This window comes from Vipera berus (genome assembly GCF_964194415.1).
Source record: "Vipera berus genome assembly, chromosome: Z".
In the NCBI taxonomy this organism is placed as follows: domain Eukaryota; kingdom Metazoa; phylum Chordata; class Lepidosauria; order Squamata; family Viperidae; genus Vipera; species Vipera berus.
In genome coordinates this window covers 30,300,622-30,319,916 of record NC_138205.1, presented here as the reverse complement: position 1 = coordinate 30,319,916, position 19,295 = coordinate 30,300,622, and the positions used below count along the sequence as shown (strand labels likewise).

Sequence of the window (19,295 nt, the reverse complement as noted above, 5' to 3'; positions counted from 1 at the left end):
CCTGCTACCACTTTTCTAGGTTGGTTACGTACCACCTGCAAGGTGTCAATGTACCACAGGTGGTACCTGTACCACTAGTTGAAAAGTCCTGCCTTAGAAGTCCCAATCCACAGGAGTGGCAACAAAATGCAAACCCAAAAATGTAACTCACTACAAGAGAAACTCAATACCATCATCCCGAAACCACAAGATGACAACTCAGAACTATGTATCAGAAATCTATCCAGCAGACCTCTATCTGACGACGAAGAGACCGTCCTCACACAGAGCCTTAATTTCAACCAAAAAGATACTGACCTTATTGAATTCCTTGCCAATCTCAAATCCATTCTAAAAACCCACCACCTGGACCAAGAAACACAAGAAGACATCAGACAAGGAATCATCCCCAATGTGCAACCCAACAGACAAAAGGAAACACTCAGCCAAAAGGAGAGGAGAGCACTAAAGACAGTGAAACAAGACGAAAGCATCATCATCCTATCGGCAGACAAATGCAGACTGACTGTAGTAATGGACAAAACTGACTACATCAGCAAAGTTGAAAACCATCTTAATGACACAAACACCTACCCAATAATCCACAATGATCCAACAAAACAGCTAGAGAACAAAATAAAAGACACCTTAAGAAAAATGGAAAAAGAAAAACAGTTAACATCACTACAGAGAAAGCACATGCAACCACAAGACTCCTCCATACCCAGGTTCTACGGACTACCCACAATACACAAGAATGGGATCCCCTTACACCCAATTGTGTTTCTACCTGAAATACCGATGTACTAGCAAAAACCCTGCAAAGGAAATTCAGACACCTGGTCAATGACTCAACCCACTCAATAAACTCCCCAGAACAATTTCTCCAATGCAAGAAGCACACCAAGATCAACAAGGAAGAAATCGACTCTTCCTCTTCACCTCGATTGACATTGACCTGATTAAACAAACCATACATCACCTACTCACTAAATACTACACCCACAAAGGTGATGCCACCACAGAACACTCCATGACCACAGAAATCATCATGAAACTTCTGGATCTATGCTTCAACACATACTTCAAGTTCAACAGGAAAATCTATAAGGAACTACAAGATACCCAGATGGGATCACTCATATCAGGCCTAATAGCAGAAGCAATAAGTCATGCAATGATTCAAAACCATAGCTCTATCCACCATCCAACCAAAATTCTGGTCACACAACATAAATGACACCTTCATAAACATTAAACACTCCCAAACTAAAGAAACACATCACCTACTCAATAACATATTCTCTGGGATCAAATTCACATGTATCCCATTCCTTGACATTGACATAAGGAGACTGGACAACAGAGAATCAGAAACCTACAAATCCACACCCAGAGACTAGATCCTCAGCTTCACAAACATCCACCCCACTGCACACAAAAGAAGCTGTTTCCAGACTCTCTTCAGAAGGGCCAAGGAACACTGCAGCACCACAACACTAAAAAAAGTGAAAGAAAAATGGCTGCTTGACATCTTTCTCTGTAATGGCTATCCAAAAACTTTGTATTCCAACACACAGCACCCAAACCATAACACACCACACAGCCAACCACTATGCAAAAACTAACTCTACTATACACAAAAGGGGTGTCAGAAATGACAGCCAGAATTCTCCAACCTCTAGGAATAGCAATAGCTCACAAACCCAGTCACACTCCACCAGTAATTATCCACAACCAAAGAAAAGATACAGAAGAATGAAAGAAACAGTGTTGATTACAAAATCAACTGTAACCATTGCAACCAATTCTATGTGAGACAAACATCACATCAATTAAAAGCCACAAACACTGGCTGGCAGTCAAACGCCTCAATCCTAAATCCTTAATCTCTACCCACCCCAACACCAAACAGCACCAGTTCAATTGAAGCAATACAAAAATCATCGGACACGCTACCACCCGCCATGCTTGTGAGTTCATTGAAGCCTGGCACTCCATAAGCAATTCCATCAGCAGACATACTGACCTATAACCAGCCTACAAAACCCTCAGAGTCCAAATAAACCGCACAACCAGCCAGAAACAGCACCAATCCTCAACCAACCTACATAAGCTCCCCTCAACCAGCACTTCACCTCCAAATGAACCACACCTGATGTTACCTCCCCATCATAAGACTCTCACTGGTGACTCACACCTGACCCATCACAAGATCCATCACAAGATTCTGACCTGATGGGACCTTCACCTGACGTGACCACACCATCAAAAAACCCACTGACCACATGAAGCCCTTATAAATAGAAGAACACTGACATTAACATCCCCTAAACTCCACTGAAGATGTTACCTAGCCTGGTAATGAAACATTTGGAAACCAACCCACAAGCTCTTGAGAACGAACGATTTACATTCGGATGCTTGGCAACCGATTCACGTTTATGATGGTTGTTGAGTCCCAGGGTCACGTGATCCCCTTTTGCAACCTTCAGACAAGTAAAGTCAATGGGGAAACCAGATTTACAAATGTGTTACTAATTTAACAACTGCAGTGATTCACTTAACAAATATGGCAAGAAAAGTCGTAAAATGGGACAAAACTCATTTAACAAATTTCTCACTTAGCAACATAAATTTTGGGGTCAGTTGTGGTCGTAGGTTGAGAACTATCTGTACACCCAATTACCATACTTTTAATGGGAAACTTGTGCCTGTTTCTCTGACTTTAATCTTTGCACTGTTCTATCCCCTTCTCTCCCTCTTCTTGTCTCAAAGAAGCCTCTTCTCCTCTCCGTCTCTCTTTCTCCATCCCCATCTTTGTCCCCTCTCCTTTTCCCACTGAAATCTCCTCCCTTTATATCCTCTCCTCTCTCCCCGTCCTCCTCCTTTTCTTTTTGGTGCAGCTCCAGCTGACTCCTCTATCCAAGGCTTTGTGCTGCTCCCAGTCAGCTGGAGCGACCTGCCGATCCTGTGCACTCAGCAGAGTCCCGGCAACACCATAGCTCCAGCTGACTCTCCCATAGGCCTGTGTGGTGCTGCCACCGCTTCAGCTCATCCCCCTGCTACACTTTTTTTTACACTTTTTTTACAGTGCTTTTCAACCCGTCATATGCGTATCACCTGCCAGGTGCCGAAATGCCACCAGTGGTAAGCGTACCACAGATTGAAAAGTACTGGTACAGACAGATAGGCAATAAGTGAGGCATCTCGATCCAGTGAAATGGTTTAAATTAACATGAGCTGAATAGATTTGGCAAAAAATAAATCCTTCTGAAAGATTAATGGTGTTTAATTTCAAACCAGATTTCTGGATACACGTGGTGGTATTTTGAAATATTATAAAATAACAGTGGTTGGATGCTACATGGACATACAGTGAAATGATTCATGTAAGAATTTGATTATCTGGGGAAGCAGAATAAAATCCAGTCTCTGGGGAGTCTCATTTCTGTACCCTAAACTTCTCATATATAGTCCCCTGAAGCAGAATATCATTTGGTAGGTTTAAGGTAAAGGTAAAGGTTCCCCCGTACATGCGTGCTAGTCGTTTCCAACTCTAGGGGCCGGTGCTCAGCTCCGTTTCAAAGCTGAAGAGCCAGCGCTTGTCCGAGGACGTCTCCGTGGTCATGTTGCCGGCATGACTAGACGCCAAAGGCGCATGGAACGCTGTTACCTTCCCACCGTAGTGGTCCCTATTTTTCTACTTGCATTTTTACGTGCTTTCGAACTGCTAGGTTGGCAGAAGCTGGGACGAGTAACAGGCGCTCACTCTGTTACACGGCACTCGGGATTCAACCTGCCAAACTGCTGACCTTCTGATCGACAAGCTCAGCGTCCTAACCCATTGAGCCACCACGTCCCTTTTTTGGTAGGTTTAGCATGCGGTTATTCAAACTATAACACGCAGTTATGGCTTGTAAGCAGTTTTCTGGGGGAGCACTTATAACGAAGCAGTCAATTAGTGGCTCATTTGGTAAACCATGATTAAGTAAGATACAGCTTCAAATGATGTTTGAATGTGCATCTTATTCTTTGGAATGATGTTTTGCAAGGCTGATGTTGTATACAAGGCAGAGCATTACAGACTTGGACTCCAAAATCTGATTGATCATCAGGTGGTAGAAAAGCAAATCAGAAAATGCTGATTCTGACTTATAAAAAGAAAAAAAGAAAATGCTAACTTCTTCACTGCTTACATCTAATGGTCATCCAGATTTTTTGCAGGCCAAAAAGAGGAGGATTGATACAACACTTTTTGTATTTAATTACATCTTACATGATTTTTACAATTATGCAGTAGAATGAAATTTGAAAAACCAGTCATGGTGCTACAAAATTTAAGGTTTCCATTTTAAAAATTCTTTTTGAGATATTTGGAAGTAAAGCATATTTCATAATAGGACTAAAACTTCGTATTTCATTTTCTTACAAGGCTCGTAGGAACATTTTTGTGATAAAATTGAAGGTCCCATATTCATGTATGTTCCTCTTTTTGTTAATCTGATTTTTTTGGTCTTTTATCCTTTTTTAAGATGTGGTTTAAATTATTTGCATATCCCCTTTACAGTGATGCTGTTTCTCTGCTTCGCTGAATTGCTTGTTCCCAAGTGCATGCTGCAAAATTCCAATATATTTCTTATAACCTTGTTAAAATGCTTTTGGTTTCTAATGAATAACTTACAGTATCATTCAAAAAGTTGTAGCTGGATCTCCATTTTTTTTAAGTTAAGAGCGACTAAAAAGAGAGCTCTTACTGATTAAGAGCACAGATTTTCAGATGGCTCCCATCTGCTTTTTTCCCCCCAGTTGAGCAAAAGAATGTGAAGCAAAAACTTTAATACGTTTTCCCAATTGTGATTTTAATCAAGTGCTGCATGCCGCCGAAAATCACTCGGTTGTGAGATAGGTGGGTATTTTTAAAAAATAAAATACTGGAGGAGAAATGACAACACTAAGGCTCTAAAGATCTGCTGCCGTTCAATATTTTATTTATAAAATTTATATGCTGAATTGCAGGAGGCAACTTCCATTGAGTGGTTTCAGAAAAGAGTCTCGTAGTGCTAATGAGTCACTGCTTTTCCCTTGTAAGCAGATTCACAATTGATTTCCATTATTATCCGGTATGCAAGACTTTTATTTTATTTTTATCCCGTTCTACTCTATCTATGCCAATTAGTTTGTAGCATAACTAGTGGCTGGAGGATGAAGGAAGACCTTTGATGTGATCTTTGCCATCACTCAACATGAAAACTGTTCCCTTCCCCAGGAAGTTAGTTCCAGGAATTTACTGTTGCTCCTTGAAAAATATGAGCCCTCAAGAGCTTATTTTAATAATCTTTTCTTTCTTAATTAACACATTTAACTTCACGTGGAAGATAGACTCACTCCAAGTGTCCAGAGGCTTCCCTTCTGGAAAGGTATGTAAAAGTGACATTGTCAAATGTAGCATTGCTTGAGGGCACAGATTCGTTGTTCTGTTGTCACATTAGGTCAAACTAGTTTCTCATCTGCCTGTAGAGTTTGTGACTTAGGATTATAAATCAAGAATTTTTTAAAAAAAAATCACATTGGGAGTATCAGGTTTTTAAAAATCATGGCAAAGAGCTACAGTACAGTGGATTTTTTAAAGCTTGTTATAAATGATATTATTCAATGCCTAAGTAAGTAAACATGGATGCCCAGGAGAAATCAATAGGATCTCAGAATATCTATGTGATATATGTTTGAGTCCTGCATTCATGTTTTACAAAAATTTCATTCATATGCAGTTTTGTTCCATTTGCTCTTTCTTACTTATCCACTAAGTTTATCCAGCCACGTATGCTTGGACCAATTTCCTTCCTTTCTTAAGTATCCTGCCCCAAGCTTCTACTCCAATGTCCAGAGAGCTTGGCAAACTAGGATGGGGGTGGCAATTGAGTGTTAACAGTGTTTGTGTGAGTGTGTGATTATGTGTGCTCGCGAGTGCCTGGCTATGCCTTCACTAATACTCAGAACTTCCAAAGGCAAAAATGTTGGCCCATTAAACAGCATAACATAGGCCAGGGTGGGGTTATCAGGATGAAAGACCAAGCATCAATCCTCCCCACCCAAGTACCTAATTATAGCTATTACCTGGATCTCAAGATTCCCCAAACAGCTCTTCATGGATGAGAAGTGAAATGTCTTCAAGGAAAAATAAAGTCCAGTTGCCTTTTGAAAAAGCACGAGTTGGATGACTGAGAATCTCCGACTCTAGGGGCTGGTGCTCATCTCTGTTTCAAAGCCGAAGAGCCAATGCTTGTCCGAGGACGTCTCTGTGGTCATATGGCCGGCATGACTAGACGCCAAAGGCGCACAGAACACTGTTACCTTCCCATCGTAGTGGTCCCTATTTTTCTACTTGCATTTTTACGTGCTTTCGAACTGCTAGGTTGGCAGAAGCTGGGACGGGTAACAGGCGCCCACTCTGTTACGCAGCACTTGGGATTCAACCCGCCAAACTGCCAACCATCTGGTCGACAAGCTCAGCGTCCTAACCCACTGAGCCACTGCGTCCCTTCAGAATAAATAATAGTCAAGTATAAAGAGTCAGTATAGGGAAATGAGTGGTAAGATATAATTTGCAGATTACAATTCAATATTTTTTCTAATTCTTCTGATTGTGGAGGAAAGAGGATTTATATCCTACTGTTTTACTCCATGACCTTTAGACCAAAATCAGAAAGAATATACATTCCTTTCTGCGAAACTGCAGAAGCTGATTAGATATATTGGTTCATTGGCCTACCTTCTGCCACTTTTTCTCAATTTGGACTTTCTTTCAAACAGTTCGAGCAGCCCACATCTTTCTCTTCTCAGAAATCATGTAATTTACATAATGGTGTCAGGTATTATTAAACTGATATAACATAATGTAACCAGTGCACACTTAAGTGATGCTTTGAGTCTTCATAATTCTAGAGTAATTCTTACATGCTCACAGAGTTACAGGCCCATTGCGAATATGAAGAACTATAAAAATAGTAACATTTTCTTAGTGAAACCTCCTTCCTTCCTTCCTTCCTTCCTTCCTTCCTTCCTTCCTTCCTTCCTTCCTTCCTTCCTTCCTTCCTTCCTTCCTTCCTACAGGTTTATCCACAGCAGGGTGTGCAACTGCAGCTTGCAGCCCTCCAGGTGGGGGACTTCTATAGACTCCACCAGCCTTCTTCTTGTCCCTCTGATCTTCAGCCCCATTCCATGGGGTTGGATGGCATGTATGAGAAGAGCAGAATGCTGAATATACAAAACAGCACATGGAGTAGTCGTCAGGAGTGGTACCAAGACAATTTGGTGACAGGACAACTCAACCCTGGTATGAAATCCCCCTGTATATATATGTTTATACGTGTACTGACAAACATATACATGTTTTGCCCTTTTCCTTGAGTTTCTTAGAAGTTAAAATAGTTCAGTATGTCCAACTTTGAATCTGGGAATGTAGTGGGGCAAAGCAGAAGGGAATTTTTCTGTTGCTCCAATCTGCTTTTCCTGGGTTATGTCTACTTTAGCTTCCAAATAGACAATTCTGTGCTTCATTATAGGTAGGAGATATTAAATATAGCCTACCCAGCTGGAAGTCTTCTAGCCTTCTAGGATTCTCTGCAAACATTTCTTCATTAATTACCCTACCCAGCAAAGATCAGGAGTGGAGCAAGATCAGCTCACAGCCTTCTCCAACTAAATCAAGTTATTTGTTTCACTTCTGCTACTTGGTATTCTTTGGTGTTCACCAGAGCACAAAAATGTCTTGGTATGGACTACTGCTAACTCATGACTCAGGTCAGCATGACTCTATTTTGAGTCACAATTTCAATTGCCTAATGAAGAGTCAATCAAAGGCATTGTAGAAATGTAAATGGTAGTTTGCATTGCCATCTGATGCTGCTGCTGACTTCCTCTTGATCAAGTAAGCTCCTAAAGGGAATTTGTCCAGCCCTCCAAATCTTCTCATATCAAATATCAGTGCAGGAAATTCTCTTGGATTTCTCCTCCCCCCACCACCAAAAAAAAATCTAGGCTCCCCAGGCCATATCTCTGCCAGGTAAATCTTTTTTTTCTCTTTCACTCAGCATCACAGACACATCTGTCTAATTATTAATTGACTGTTCCATCAACTAAGGAAAGAGCTCATGAGAATGTGGTTCACATTTTGGACAAACTCGCTAGAAAGAGTGCTTGATGGAGCAGTGAGATAAGAAGTGCTTTGAATTCCCAAGCATGTGATTTGCACAGTCTGTGTTTGGCCGCTTCAGAGACTCTGAAAAATGGGCTGAAGATGGTTGTGAGGATATTAGGACATATGTGGCTTTTCACTGTTCTAAACCCAGTTTGCCAAGGATGATTGGGAGGGGGGGTACTTTATGCCCTAATTGACTGACATGTGAAATAACCACTGAGATTAGATAGATATTTGGTTTAATATAGCATGGCTTTCTTATCTGCCAAAACTGAAGACCTACACTTCTTTGCATCACTTCCTATGTGCTCTAGAGTGCACTGGTGAACCACACCACAATATTCAGAAGTTATCACAAATTAAAAGCAAATCTTAATGTTACAATGAAACTTTAAAGGTGATGTGTCATTGAATTCTCCTTTCTGAAGATGATTGTGAAGGATAAAAATGGAGAATGGATGTTTTCATGCCTGGCTTAGGGGTCTCCTGGAATTAAGAATCATGAATTAGTACACATTTTATTTTCTTATGTTGCAAACCTTAAATAATTACTTCAATTTACTTTCAATTAGAATAACATAGGCTAATTATCCCATGGATGAGTCAACCCAATATGTATCTTACATATCTTCCAATCTATTATTTGGTTCTTAAGAATTCCTCAAAGCTCACTTTTCAGTAAAGTGTGTTGCTAATTCTCATTGCAAGAGAGAGCTGAGCATGCAAGCACACTGCACCTTCTCATCCCTCTTGAGCATTTATTTCCAGGTAGAAACTTTAGATGAAACACTAGACTTACTCATCTTCCTTTCGCATTTTTTTTAGAACCTTGGTTGCTGACTTTAAAATCAGAGCTAAGGGCATTAGCAGATACTGTAAGATAAGAAGGTGGTGGGACCCTTCTGCATAAAAGGATATGCCTACTAGAACTGAACTTTATGCTTCCTTGCAGTACATAGACAAGGTTATCCATGGAAGGAGTCAGAAAATTCAAGATGGAAATCACGATCATGCCACTGAAGTTCTATCGCTCTTTGTGCATATAAAATGGGTGGGGCTTTCATCATATGGTTATGGTCTTGACATCCACTCCCTCTTATAGTCATTCCAGTAGAAACACAGTTCTTTGCACTCCACTTTTTCATAGTCTCCACTGAGATTCAAAAAGACCTTTTTTGCATTCTGACAAAGTCTTACCTATCTTTATGAAATATAAAACAGAAAATTATTTGCTTATTTATTAAACAGACTTATATGGTTGTCAAATTCACACACATTGATTCTGAGTGGCTTAAAACAATAACATTCCATAATATAAAAATCCATAATCTCCCCCCATTCAATAATCTCTAGAGTAATCCCTAGGGAAACAGATGGCCAGAATGTTGGATTGCTTTAAGGTAAGCAGGGACCTTAAAATTAGGCTCTTATGGCTGATATTCCAAAGTCTTTTCACTTCAATAGGTTGCTCCTGTTGCTCATGGTTCTGTGGTGAGGCAGTTCATAAACTGTGCTACCACTCTATCTCCAACCACAATAACCCTTGTTGCCTATTGCTACCAGGCGGTCAAATCACATGGGATGGCTTTTCCTCAAGTAGCAACATTCAACAGCTGAACGGAACATCTAATAAAATTAATAAAAAGCTGTAGTGCTGTACTACATTGGGCCTTCTGCCCATTCACCACTGGGGACTTTCCCCACAGCTGAGTTGACATCTCCATCCTCCGTGACATAGCAAATATATATATAGAGAACACAGTCAATTTTCTTAAAAACATGCCTGATGATTGCACTTATTGTGTGACCTGGCCTGGAGGCCCATAGACAATCCTGCCCACTTAGAACCTGGGGTACAATAGATGTCCTTATGGATGTTGTCTAATTCTAGATGCCTTTGATTGGTTTGGTCCAACCTGGAGCATTCAGCCTGGAACAGAAGTTCCAGAATCCCTAGCCAACACAACTTGCAGATCCTGAGAATAATTGCCCAAGACACTTGGAAACTTACAAGTTTGGGAAGGGTGTACTAGCTGTCATATGTATCCTATTCTAATGTTCTCAGTCCCATTTATATGACCCACATCCTTAGAGAGAGCCATGGGTGTTGCGGTTGCCAAAGCATAAAAGCAGGAGGTCCTCCTTCTGCCCAACTTCTCCATTTGTGGTGATTTCAGACGCAGTTCAAAACCTTCTCCCCCTCCCCCTCCCCCGCTCATTTCCCTTCTCCATCTTAACCCCCTCCCCCCCCAGCCCTCCTGCACCATTTCCCCTTTGGGTGTATGCAAGCGTGTTTCCTTCCTTTGCATTTTGCAAAGATATCTCAGCAAAAAATAGAACTGAGGGCGATATGGGGGAATGGGGCAGGATGGGGGGTGGGGGGAGAGAGAGGCAGACTGGTTCGAGTGGCAGGGGTGGTGAGGACCACCTCTGACAGCTCTACATCTGGGCCAGGGCCAAGCAGAAATATTCTTCACCAACGAGGCATTTTGGATCTCTTTGCTGCAGGGACTGCAAACAGTTAGAAGAATAAGGGGGAGGGAGAAGGCTGTGTCATCTCACATTAAGGCACTCTGGCTGATGCTGTGGCTTTGTGTTGCCTGCGGAAATCTGAGTGCTCGGCTTCGCAGAAGCACGGAAAGGTCATCGCTCAAGATAGAGCTCCCCTTGGATAAAAGGTTAACCTCTTGTGGGTTCCCCCAGACCGTCAGTTGCCACCCCTCCATTATCCCTTTCTCATGGGCTCCAAGGTCTCAAGCATCTGTCACCAGTTGCCCTGCAGCCCCTATTTTAAGCCAAACAGGAACAAAACATCCTGTCTCGGAGAGATCAAGATTCCCGCAATACACACCAGATATCCAAAACCTACACGCTATCCTGGAAACAAAGTCTTCTTCCATTCTCCCCCACCACTTTTCTGCCAGAAAAACTGAAACTGTTTTCATGTCTTCCCGTTTGTTGTCCCTTCTGGTCTTGAGTCAATATGCATGCGTTATATTTTGTGTGTCGTGTGTCACGGATGGCTCTGCCACTGTAGTGAATTAGAACTAGACAGAAGAATTTATCTCCACTGTGAGTGTGCAGTCATGGATTAACAATTTCTTAACACACATTATTCAGTGACTCCTTATAAACTATTAATAAACAGTTGTCTCACCACAGAGTCGGACAGGAAGAAGAAAAGGCCTGTGGTGGGGGAAGAAGCTAAGAAGCCAGAGGAGAATGTCAGTTTTCCATCAGGGGATGAAGCAAGACACCACGTGAGGTTCAGGGACCCCATGGTCTGGACACAGTTTATTGGAAGAGAAAGTTCCAGCAAATAATATTGGCTAGAAAGAAGGCTACAGCCATAGCACAGGAATTCCAGTGCATATGAATTCCCCACAATGCTGTGAAGCTCCCTCACACTCAAAGCTACTAATGGCTATGTCTATTGATTCTAACTGAAAAGCAGAGCATTGTGGGAAGTTGAAATGGAGGCTTGATCCAGTTACTTGTTGCTTGGACCATGCAAAAATTAATGGGGAGCTGAACAAACACTCAGAGCTACCAACCCTGACTGTAGATGCTTCTCTTAAGAATTTCCACAGTCCATTCCTTTAAATTTCAAACACACCAAGAAAGATGTCTACGAATTTTTGCAAGGCTTTGCATTCTGCACTAAAATCTCACGGTCTGTGGTTGGAGCAAAATTATGCAGATTTCTGTCATGTCTGAGTTGATGAGTTAGATAAGAACAAGTTGAGTTGGACATTTCTCAGCTGGACCCTAATCTTACAGAGGAAAGGGGAGAAAGAAAAGTAGTGGTTGGAAATGGAAGGAGAGCAGTTGTGTTTAATATAGGAGTGTGTAGGGATTCCTAACCTTGCAGCACCTTGTGGCTACATTTTCCCTTTTGCCTTTTTCAAACAAGACGCTTCCCCGCAGATATTGTACAAATTGGTCATCGCGTGAAGCTTGGCCAATAGTGGTTAACGGTGGCCCCAACTCAATCATTGGAGCAAGTTGCTATGCAGGATAGAGGAGTAACCTAGAATAGGAGAAAACGGCAAAGAAAGTTAACTATATTCAAACCAGCACAATTTTTCAGGATAATTAGGGTGGCACTGAATCCATTTATTTCTATCTCAGCTGCAGTTCAGCATCAAAAAACACACTGAATCCAAATCTACATGCAAAGCTTTGGAGTGCCTGGGGGGGAGCAGTCTAAGCCTTTATACTTTGTCTACAATACTGATGCCGAACAAAACAGATCCACAACTGGGGTGGGGGCTGGTTTGATGCTGATTGGCTCCTACAGCATTTGTGGGTAGTCCCCGACTTGCAATTGGTCACTTAGTGAACATTTAAAGTTCCAATGCCAACCCCATGATCACATTTTGGCCACTCAGCAACCAACCCACATTTATGGCTGTTTGCAGTATCTAGCAGTCATGTGAATGTGATTATCAGTGTTTTTGCCAAAAATTGGCATTTACTTCATTTTTCAGCAAAAATGCTCCATGGTGAACAATGGATTCATTTAAGCACTGTGGTGCTCAATTGACAATTGCTACACAAAAAAATGTCATCCAGTCACATAATAACCCACTTTATGATTATTGTAACTTATAACCATCATGGTCAGGATCCATTATGGTCATAAGTAGCGGACTACCTGTAACGACTGGTGCTGGTGATAACCACCATATTTCTGAGGGGTTGGAGAAACAGTTTGGTGCAGTGGTTAGGCACAAAAGCCAGTTAAGTTATTTTGGGCCTCTCATTTTCAGCCCAACCTGTCTCACAGTTATTGTGGAACAAATAAAAAGAGCTCATTATTACTTCACTTTGAATCGTAAAAATAAAGACTACATATAAAACTCATGAATAACAAAAATTAGCTGAAATGATGTCTCTGCTTCCATCTCTGCTCCTAAACCCACCATTTAACTGCTTATGGTCTTAGAGGACTACAACTCCCATATCCCAGAGTCAATGTATCTGTCACTGTCAGGCATATCTGAAAAGCATCAATTTGGGGGAAGAGTGTTATTAACTCTTTGCTACTCATGGTTCTCCGCCCTGCCTCCTCAGACAGCTGTCAGCAGCTAGAAAGTTGTTTGGATTCTGAGCACCCACAAAGTGGTAGCAACCAAGATCTGGATGACTCCCAAATCCATTTGCAGCTGAAGCGCAAATTGCAAAGAAACAGAACTTCTTTTACACAGGAGCAAATAGAGGCATTGGAGAAAGGTAAGGCAAAGAGGAAAGAGGGATTGTGCTGTAATGTGAGGGCCATTAGGGTGGAATTTCTTATCGGGGTAATTGGAAGAGGAGGTTGTCAGACTAGGCATGGGGAATGTCAATGTTTTTAAAACCAACATGTAAATGCGCCCTGATACATTCTGAGCAATGGCAGTAAGGGGCTGATTCAAACAAACACATAACACTTTGCTAGCATGTGGCCTTTAATAAAAGATGTATGAAGAGGTTAGTAGTTAGTTAGTCTTTCCAGGTGCTTGTTGCCTATCACAGATGTAACCAACCCATCAGGTCCAGGCACACAGCTCAAGAGAACCAGTTGCATAGTTGCTCTGTTTTTGAAACCACCTGACAGGTGAAGCCTGAAAACAACGTTTCTCAATCTTGGGAAAGTTAAGATGTTTGTATTTCAACTCCCAGAATTCTCCAGCCAAGCGGAAATGCTCCCCATACTGGCTGAGGAATTCTGGGAGATAGTTTAAAGTTCCCAAGGTTGAAAAACATTGCCTGAAGATCTCAGAAACAGGAAATTACTTTTTATTGCATCAGATTATCAATCCATCTAAACTAGAATTATGGCTGGCAGTGACCGTCCAAAGATCACATAGGAATTTTTTTCAGTTCTAATTTAAAAATATCAGGAAATGAATCTGAGGATTTTACCAAAAGCCGGGTGCTTTACACATTGAGCAAAACCAAAGGTGTTGGAAAGCCTTTCAGTAGGATGTCAGCCACACTATTTAGAAATTATATATTGCAGCCTATGTACGAAACTGCATTTTTTTGCCACATTTATAAGCTATGACATTTTTAAATCATATATCGTATTAGAAGAATTGGAGAGCACCGGATTATACATAATAATTTCACTGACTTCCTCTAACCTCTTGTTAAGAATATTGCTGTGTAATAACTCTGAGAGGTATAATTTATTTATTTTTTTTGCAAACCCAGACATTAGCATTTTTTTAAAAAAGTAACAATAACGCCATCTGTTTAGAGGCATTCTCGTAATGGGGTCCGATTATTTAACATCCAGAATTGGCAATCCCGTTTCAAAGAGAGAATGGGAACGGGAATAGACATTCATGACCATCTGGTGGTCATAAACTGTATTGCAGCCTTTGCATCAAGGTGGGTTTTTTTTTGTTTTTTGTTTTTGGCCATGTCATTTTTAAATCATAGGTAAAGGTAAAGGTAAAGGTTCCCCCGCACATGCGTGCTAGTTGTTTCTGACTCTAGGGGCTGGTGCTCATCTCCGTTTCAAAGCCGAAGAGCCAGCGCTTGTCCGAGGATGTCTCCGTGGTCATGTGGCCGGCATGACTAGATGCCAAAGGCGCACGGAACGCTGTTACCTTCCCACCGTAGTGGTCCCTATTTTTCTACTTGCATTTTTACGTGCCTTCGAACTGCTAGGTTGGCAGAAGCTGGGACGAGTAACAGGCGCTTACTCTGTTACGCGGCACTCGGGATTTGACCCGCCAAACTGCCGACCTTCTGATCGACAAGCTCAGCGTCCTAACCCACTGAGCCACCGCGTCCCTCTTTTTTTTAAAATCATACATTGTACCAAAAACATAGAATGCATTATATCTGTGTTTTTCAAACTGGGCCACTTGGAGATGTGTAGGCTTCAACTCCTAGAATTCCTTCAAAGTGGAGTTGAAGTCCTCCCATCTTAAACTGGCCCAATTTGAAAAACACTGCAGTGATAGTTAAGAACAGGGCTTTTTTTTCTCATAGAACGCTCAGAACGGAGTTCCGGCACCTTTTTTGGATGGAACCTTGTAGGGTAGGCAAAGCGGGTTATATGACAAGTATGAGTTCCGGCACCTTTTTCTTTTACAAAAAAAGCACTAGTTAAGAACACAGGGCTTCCAAAGAGTATGGCTCTTAGAACAACAAAAAAAGACAACTGATGTGAACAGTAAATGGGTAGCACTGGACATAACATTTGCAGTCTTCCTGAATCCCTATATGGAAGTCTGACACTGGAATGGCCAGATGATAACCTAATATTGAAAGAAGACTGCCTTTTAAAATACATGTTTTATTACTGGTCACTAAAGAAGAACTAGAGGAAAGAAGGATCACCTATGAAAGAACTGTACTTTTGAATCCAAACATCAAAGTTACAAGGGGACGTATGTACCTTTAATGTGGTGTGCAGAGTATGTGTGCTTGAAAATATATTTTGCTAAGATCTACAAGTGTTGGTAAAGAGGAGGATATGTCTTTAATATCTCGACACATTCTAACTTAAATCTTCAGAATTTGAGCGTACTCATTACCCTGATGTCTTTGCACGTGAACGCTTGGCAGCAAAAATTGATCTGCCCGAAGCCCGTATCCAGGTAAATAAGATGACCTAGTAGCCATTTAACAAGAGAGAAATGGGCAGGGGCTTTCTACCACTACACTCCTTGTTCTCTTGGGCAACAGAGTTCCTTTTTTAAAAATTTTCCAGGTCTGGTTCTCCAACCGTCGAGCTAAATGGCGTCGGGAAGAGAAACTGCGGAACCAGAGGCGTCAAGCAGGTGGCACTGGGGGGCACCTGATCATAAACAGCACTTTTGGCACTGTAGGCAGTGGTGTCTACCAGTCACTCCCCCAGCCCTTAGGGTCAGGTGAGGGCCCTGTCCCCAACCAGATCATTCATTCCCCACCTATTCCTGGGGTTTCCCCAAGCAGCATAATTCATCAAGGTATCATGTACCCTTTGGAAACATTGGTGCCATGAGACACTTTTAGATTCTGGACTTAAAAGATCGCTTGTTTGGATGGTAATGCCTGTTATTCATTCATTGCAGAAATTGAGGAGCCAGCTGAGCTTTTTTTAAGAACACACTTCCTCATTCTATTGAAAGCTTCATGGGCTATTTCTTAATTTGCTTCCTCAAGGATACTGCTCTTCTGTATCACAAATCTCTTTTCCTTTTTTTCCTCAGGTGCTATGCTGGGCCATACAGAAAGTGTCCTCAGCAACAACTATGGTTCTCTCCCACCTTTAGCCCCCTTCTCCATGGCCAACAACAGCCTCCCTATTCAGGTGAACTTAAAAGGAACAACAGAATTCTTGAATGGTGCCAAGTGGGGGTTGCTGATGACCGGGGTTGATTCCCCAGCAATATTAATATCTTTTTTCTTTCTTTCTCTGTTGTACATTCTCTGGTACTCATTAGCAGGCAGTGCCCCCAGTTGCCAGCCAGTCGTCATCTTATTCCTGCATGGTCCCTGGCAGCCCGACAGTGCGAAGTTATGATTCATTCACACCCTCCCAGCTCCCCTCTCACAGTCTGAATGCCAGCAGTGGGACCTCTACTGGTAATGTAGCAGAAACACACGGGGAAGTGGGATTGGGACAGGGTGAGATGAACTGGGCGATCATAATGGCCACAGCAAATGCAAATGAAGAATCTGGGAAGTAATTCTTACACTGTGGTGGGTAGGATATGTTCACTTGTGTGAATTTCTTTTAATATTTTTGAAGACAAAATAGGAGAAGCCTCTTTCTAGCCTTGTGGTCATGGAAAAATAATTCAATGTGCTAGTTTCATTTTTCTTTCATTAAGGGCAATATTTGCTCATCAGGCATCATTTTAACTACCATATTGGGTATCCGAGTCTTGCTTTACACTTACAGAGACCACAAAGCCATTTTCAGCCTCAAGAAAGACAATAAAGAAGTGAACAAGCAATGTCAAAATCTGCCAAATAAATTGGACAAAGAGAGAAATTATTTTTAGAAACAGATTTGCTACTTCATCCCAAAAGGCATTGCCTGTTTCATTTTTTTTCTACTCATTTTTCAGTTCATTGTTTTCGACTCATTATTACTAAATTTTACTAGCATCTTTGGGGGGGAAATGGGAAGGGAAGGGAAGTGAAGAAAACTAAATGGGGGGGTCCTTGGTGCTCTCTGAGTTTGGTTGTTTTCTTGCAGATGTTTCATAACCCAAACTAGGTAACATCCTCAGTGCTAGTAAAGAGTGGGATTTGCTCTCTTTTTATATTCTGATCCAGTGGCTTGCCCTGTCAGTAGTGGCTTGCCCTGGTGGAAAAGGATTTGATGGTTCTTTGGTTGGTCAGTTTACTGTTAGCTTACTTGGTAGTTCCTTGATTGGGATATCGTTTGCTTCTTGATTGTTGGTCTAATGTTAATCTTGGTGTTAATCTCTGCTCATCTGGGTGTTGAAAGATAAGTGGAACTTTTGCTTCTGTACATCACCTGTATCCATCTGGGATCAAAGCAAGAGTATTTCTGTTTTGCAAAAGCTGAGGCTCTTAGAAATGTATATTTCATCTCCATTCTAATGCAGATAGTCTACCCATTCTCTTAAATAGTTGTTAGGAATGCAAGGTAGTAACCAAGGAAGGATGAACACACATTATTCCAGGGCCCAGAAGTGTCTCTGGGGCTCTGCCATCTCTCTAGCTTTTAAAGAAGCAACCTTTTTGTTGCCTTTTCTCTAACATTCAGAGACATCATATTAAAGGAATCTGAAACAGCCTTGGCAGTCTGTGAACAAGAAACATTAGTACAGCAGGATTGTTCAACTTGTTTCAGTTTTTGTCCCCAACTTCCACAGGGTGTTTCCTACAGTTGCTGAGTTGAAAGCCAGGGTTCAAAATTTTGCACTCTGTAACGTTCTGGCAGGATCCGTCTCCCCAACCCCCACTGACACTTTGTCTCTCTTTCTAGGGTTGATCTCTCCGGGAGTGTCAGTTCCTGTACAAGTCCCAGGTGGGGATCCTGATCTTGCCCAGTATTGGCCACGACTGCAATGAGCACAAAAGTGATGGAGGAAAAAAAAGCAAACAAACAAAAAGGAAGGGAAGATTAATGGAGAGAAAAGGGCTTTTCCTCTGCAAAGGGAAATGCAGGAGTGGTGAAAAACTTTCAGGGAGGGGATGGCACACAGGGAGAGCTTCCCTGCCCTTCCCTCTTTGTGTCTTTAAGTTAGGACTGTCTTGGTTCTAATGCAATGTCTTTCAACCTTGGTAACTTTATGAGCTGTGGACTCCAACTGGCAGAATTGCCCACCCAGCAGGGGGAATTCTGGGAGTTGAAGTTGCCAAGGTTGAAGAACATTGCTCTAAAGCTTCTCTTGCCTTCTTCAACATCTCTGTGCATCTACAGCTGTTCTATTGCCTTCCTTGCCCAATTGGCATTCTGTCCCATGAGCCTCCTCTTCTTGTTTGGCTCTAAAGTATCTGCAAGGTCTACTCAAAGAAGTCAAGATGAAGACCAAGCTTCAGTGAAACTGCTGTATCCTCCATCTTGATTCTTTTTTTTTTAACCAGACCTTGCAGACACTCTGTTTGGCTCCCAGCGAGAACAGTGAGAATCAGAACAAAAAACAGGTCAGGAAAAAGATAGGAAAGGAACATTTTTGGATGAATCCAGCATAAAGGACTTGGGGAAGAGGGGAGAGGGGCAAAGTGCCCCTTGCAGGAATAGCTGCAAATGGCAGGAAATGAATAATGAAAGATATAAAAGAAAGTTGGAACCTTGGACAGTAATGCTTAGTAAAATCTGAAAAGGGTGGCAATGATTATCATTCATTTACTTTCATACTATTTATTTATCAGACTTCTGATTCCCACCTTTCATATGGGAATCTTGTGAAAGGATGGAATTCATGTAGTGGGAAGCACAAGAAAGTTAATGGGAGGAAAAGTATGCACCAATCCTCTTTTGACCTATTGCAAAAGTCTGTACGGAAAGCATAGCATTCCTACTATGGGCAGGTTTTGCAAAGGATTGTGAGGGTGAAAAACCCTCCTGTAGTGCCATGCAAAAATTAGGTGGTGCAAAGTTTACTAGTGTTACTTCACTGATGTGTGATTTTTTTTACAAAATTGACCTTTA

General features: G+C 41.7%; 1 protein-coding gene across 1 annotated transcript; it reads left to right on the top strand.

The window, feature by feature from the left end:
- Positions 1-7,200: 7,200 nt before the first annotated feature.
- LOC308677118 (paired box protein Pax-6-like) lies at positions 7,201-18,256 on the top strand (the record flags this gene model as incomplete). Its single annotated transcript, XM_081343282.1, has 7 exons — positions 7,201-7,315; positions 13,256-13,414; positions 15,695-15,777; positions 15,891-16,050; positions 16,372-16,472; positions 16,606-16,747; positions 18,126-18,256. 7 exons carry the CDS (start codon positions 7,201-7,203, stop codon positions 18,209-18,211), a joined length of 846 nt encoding a protein of 281 aa, XP_081199408.1. The 3' UTR covers positions 18,212-18,256.
- Positions 18,257-19,295: the final 1,039 nt, after the last annotated feature.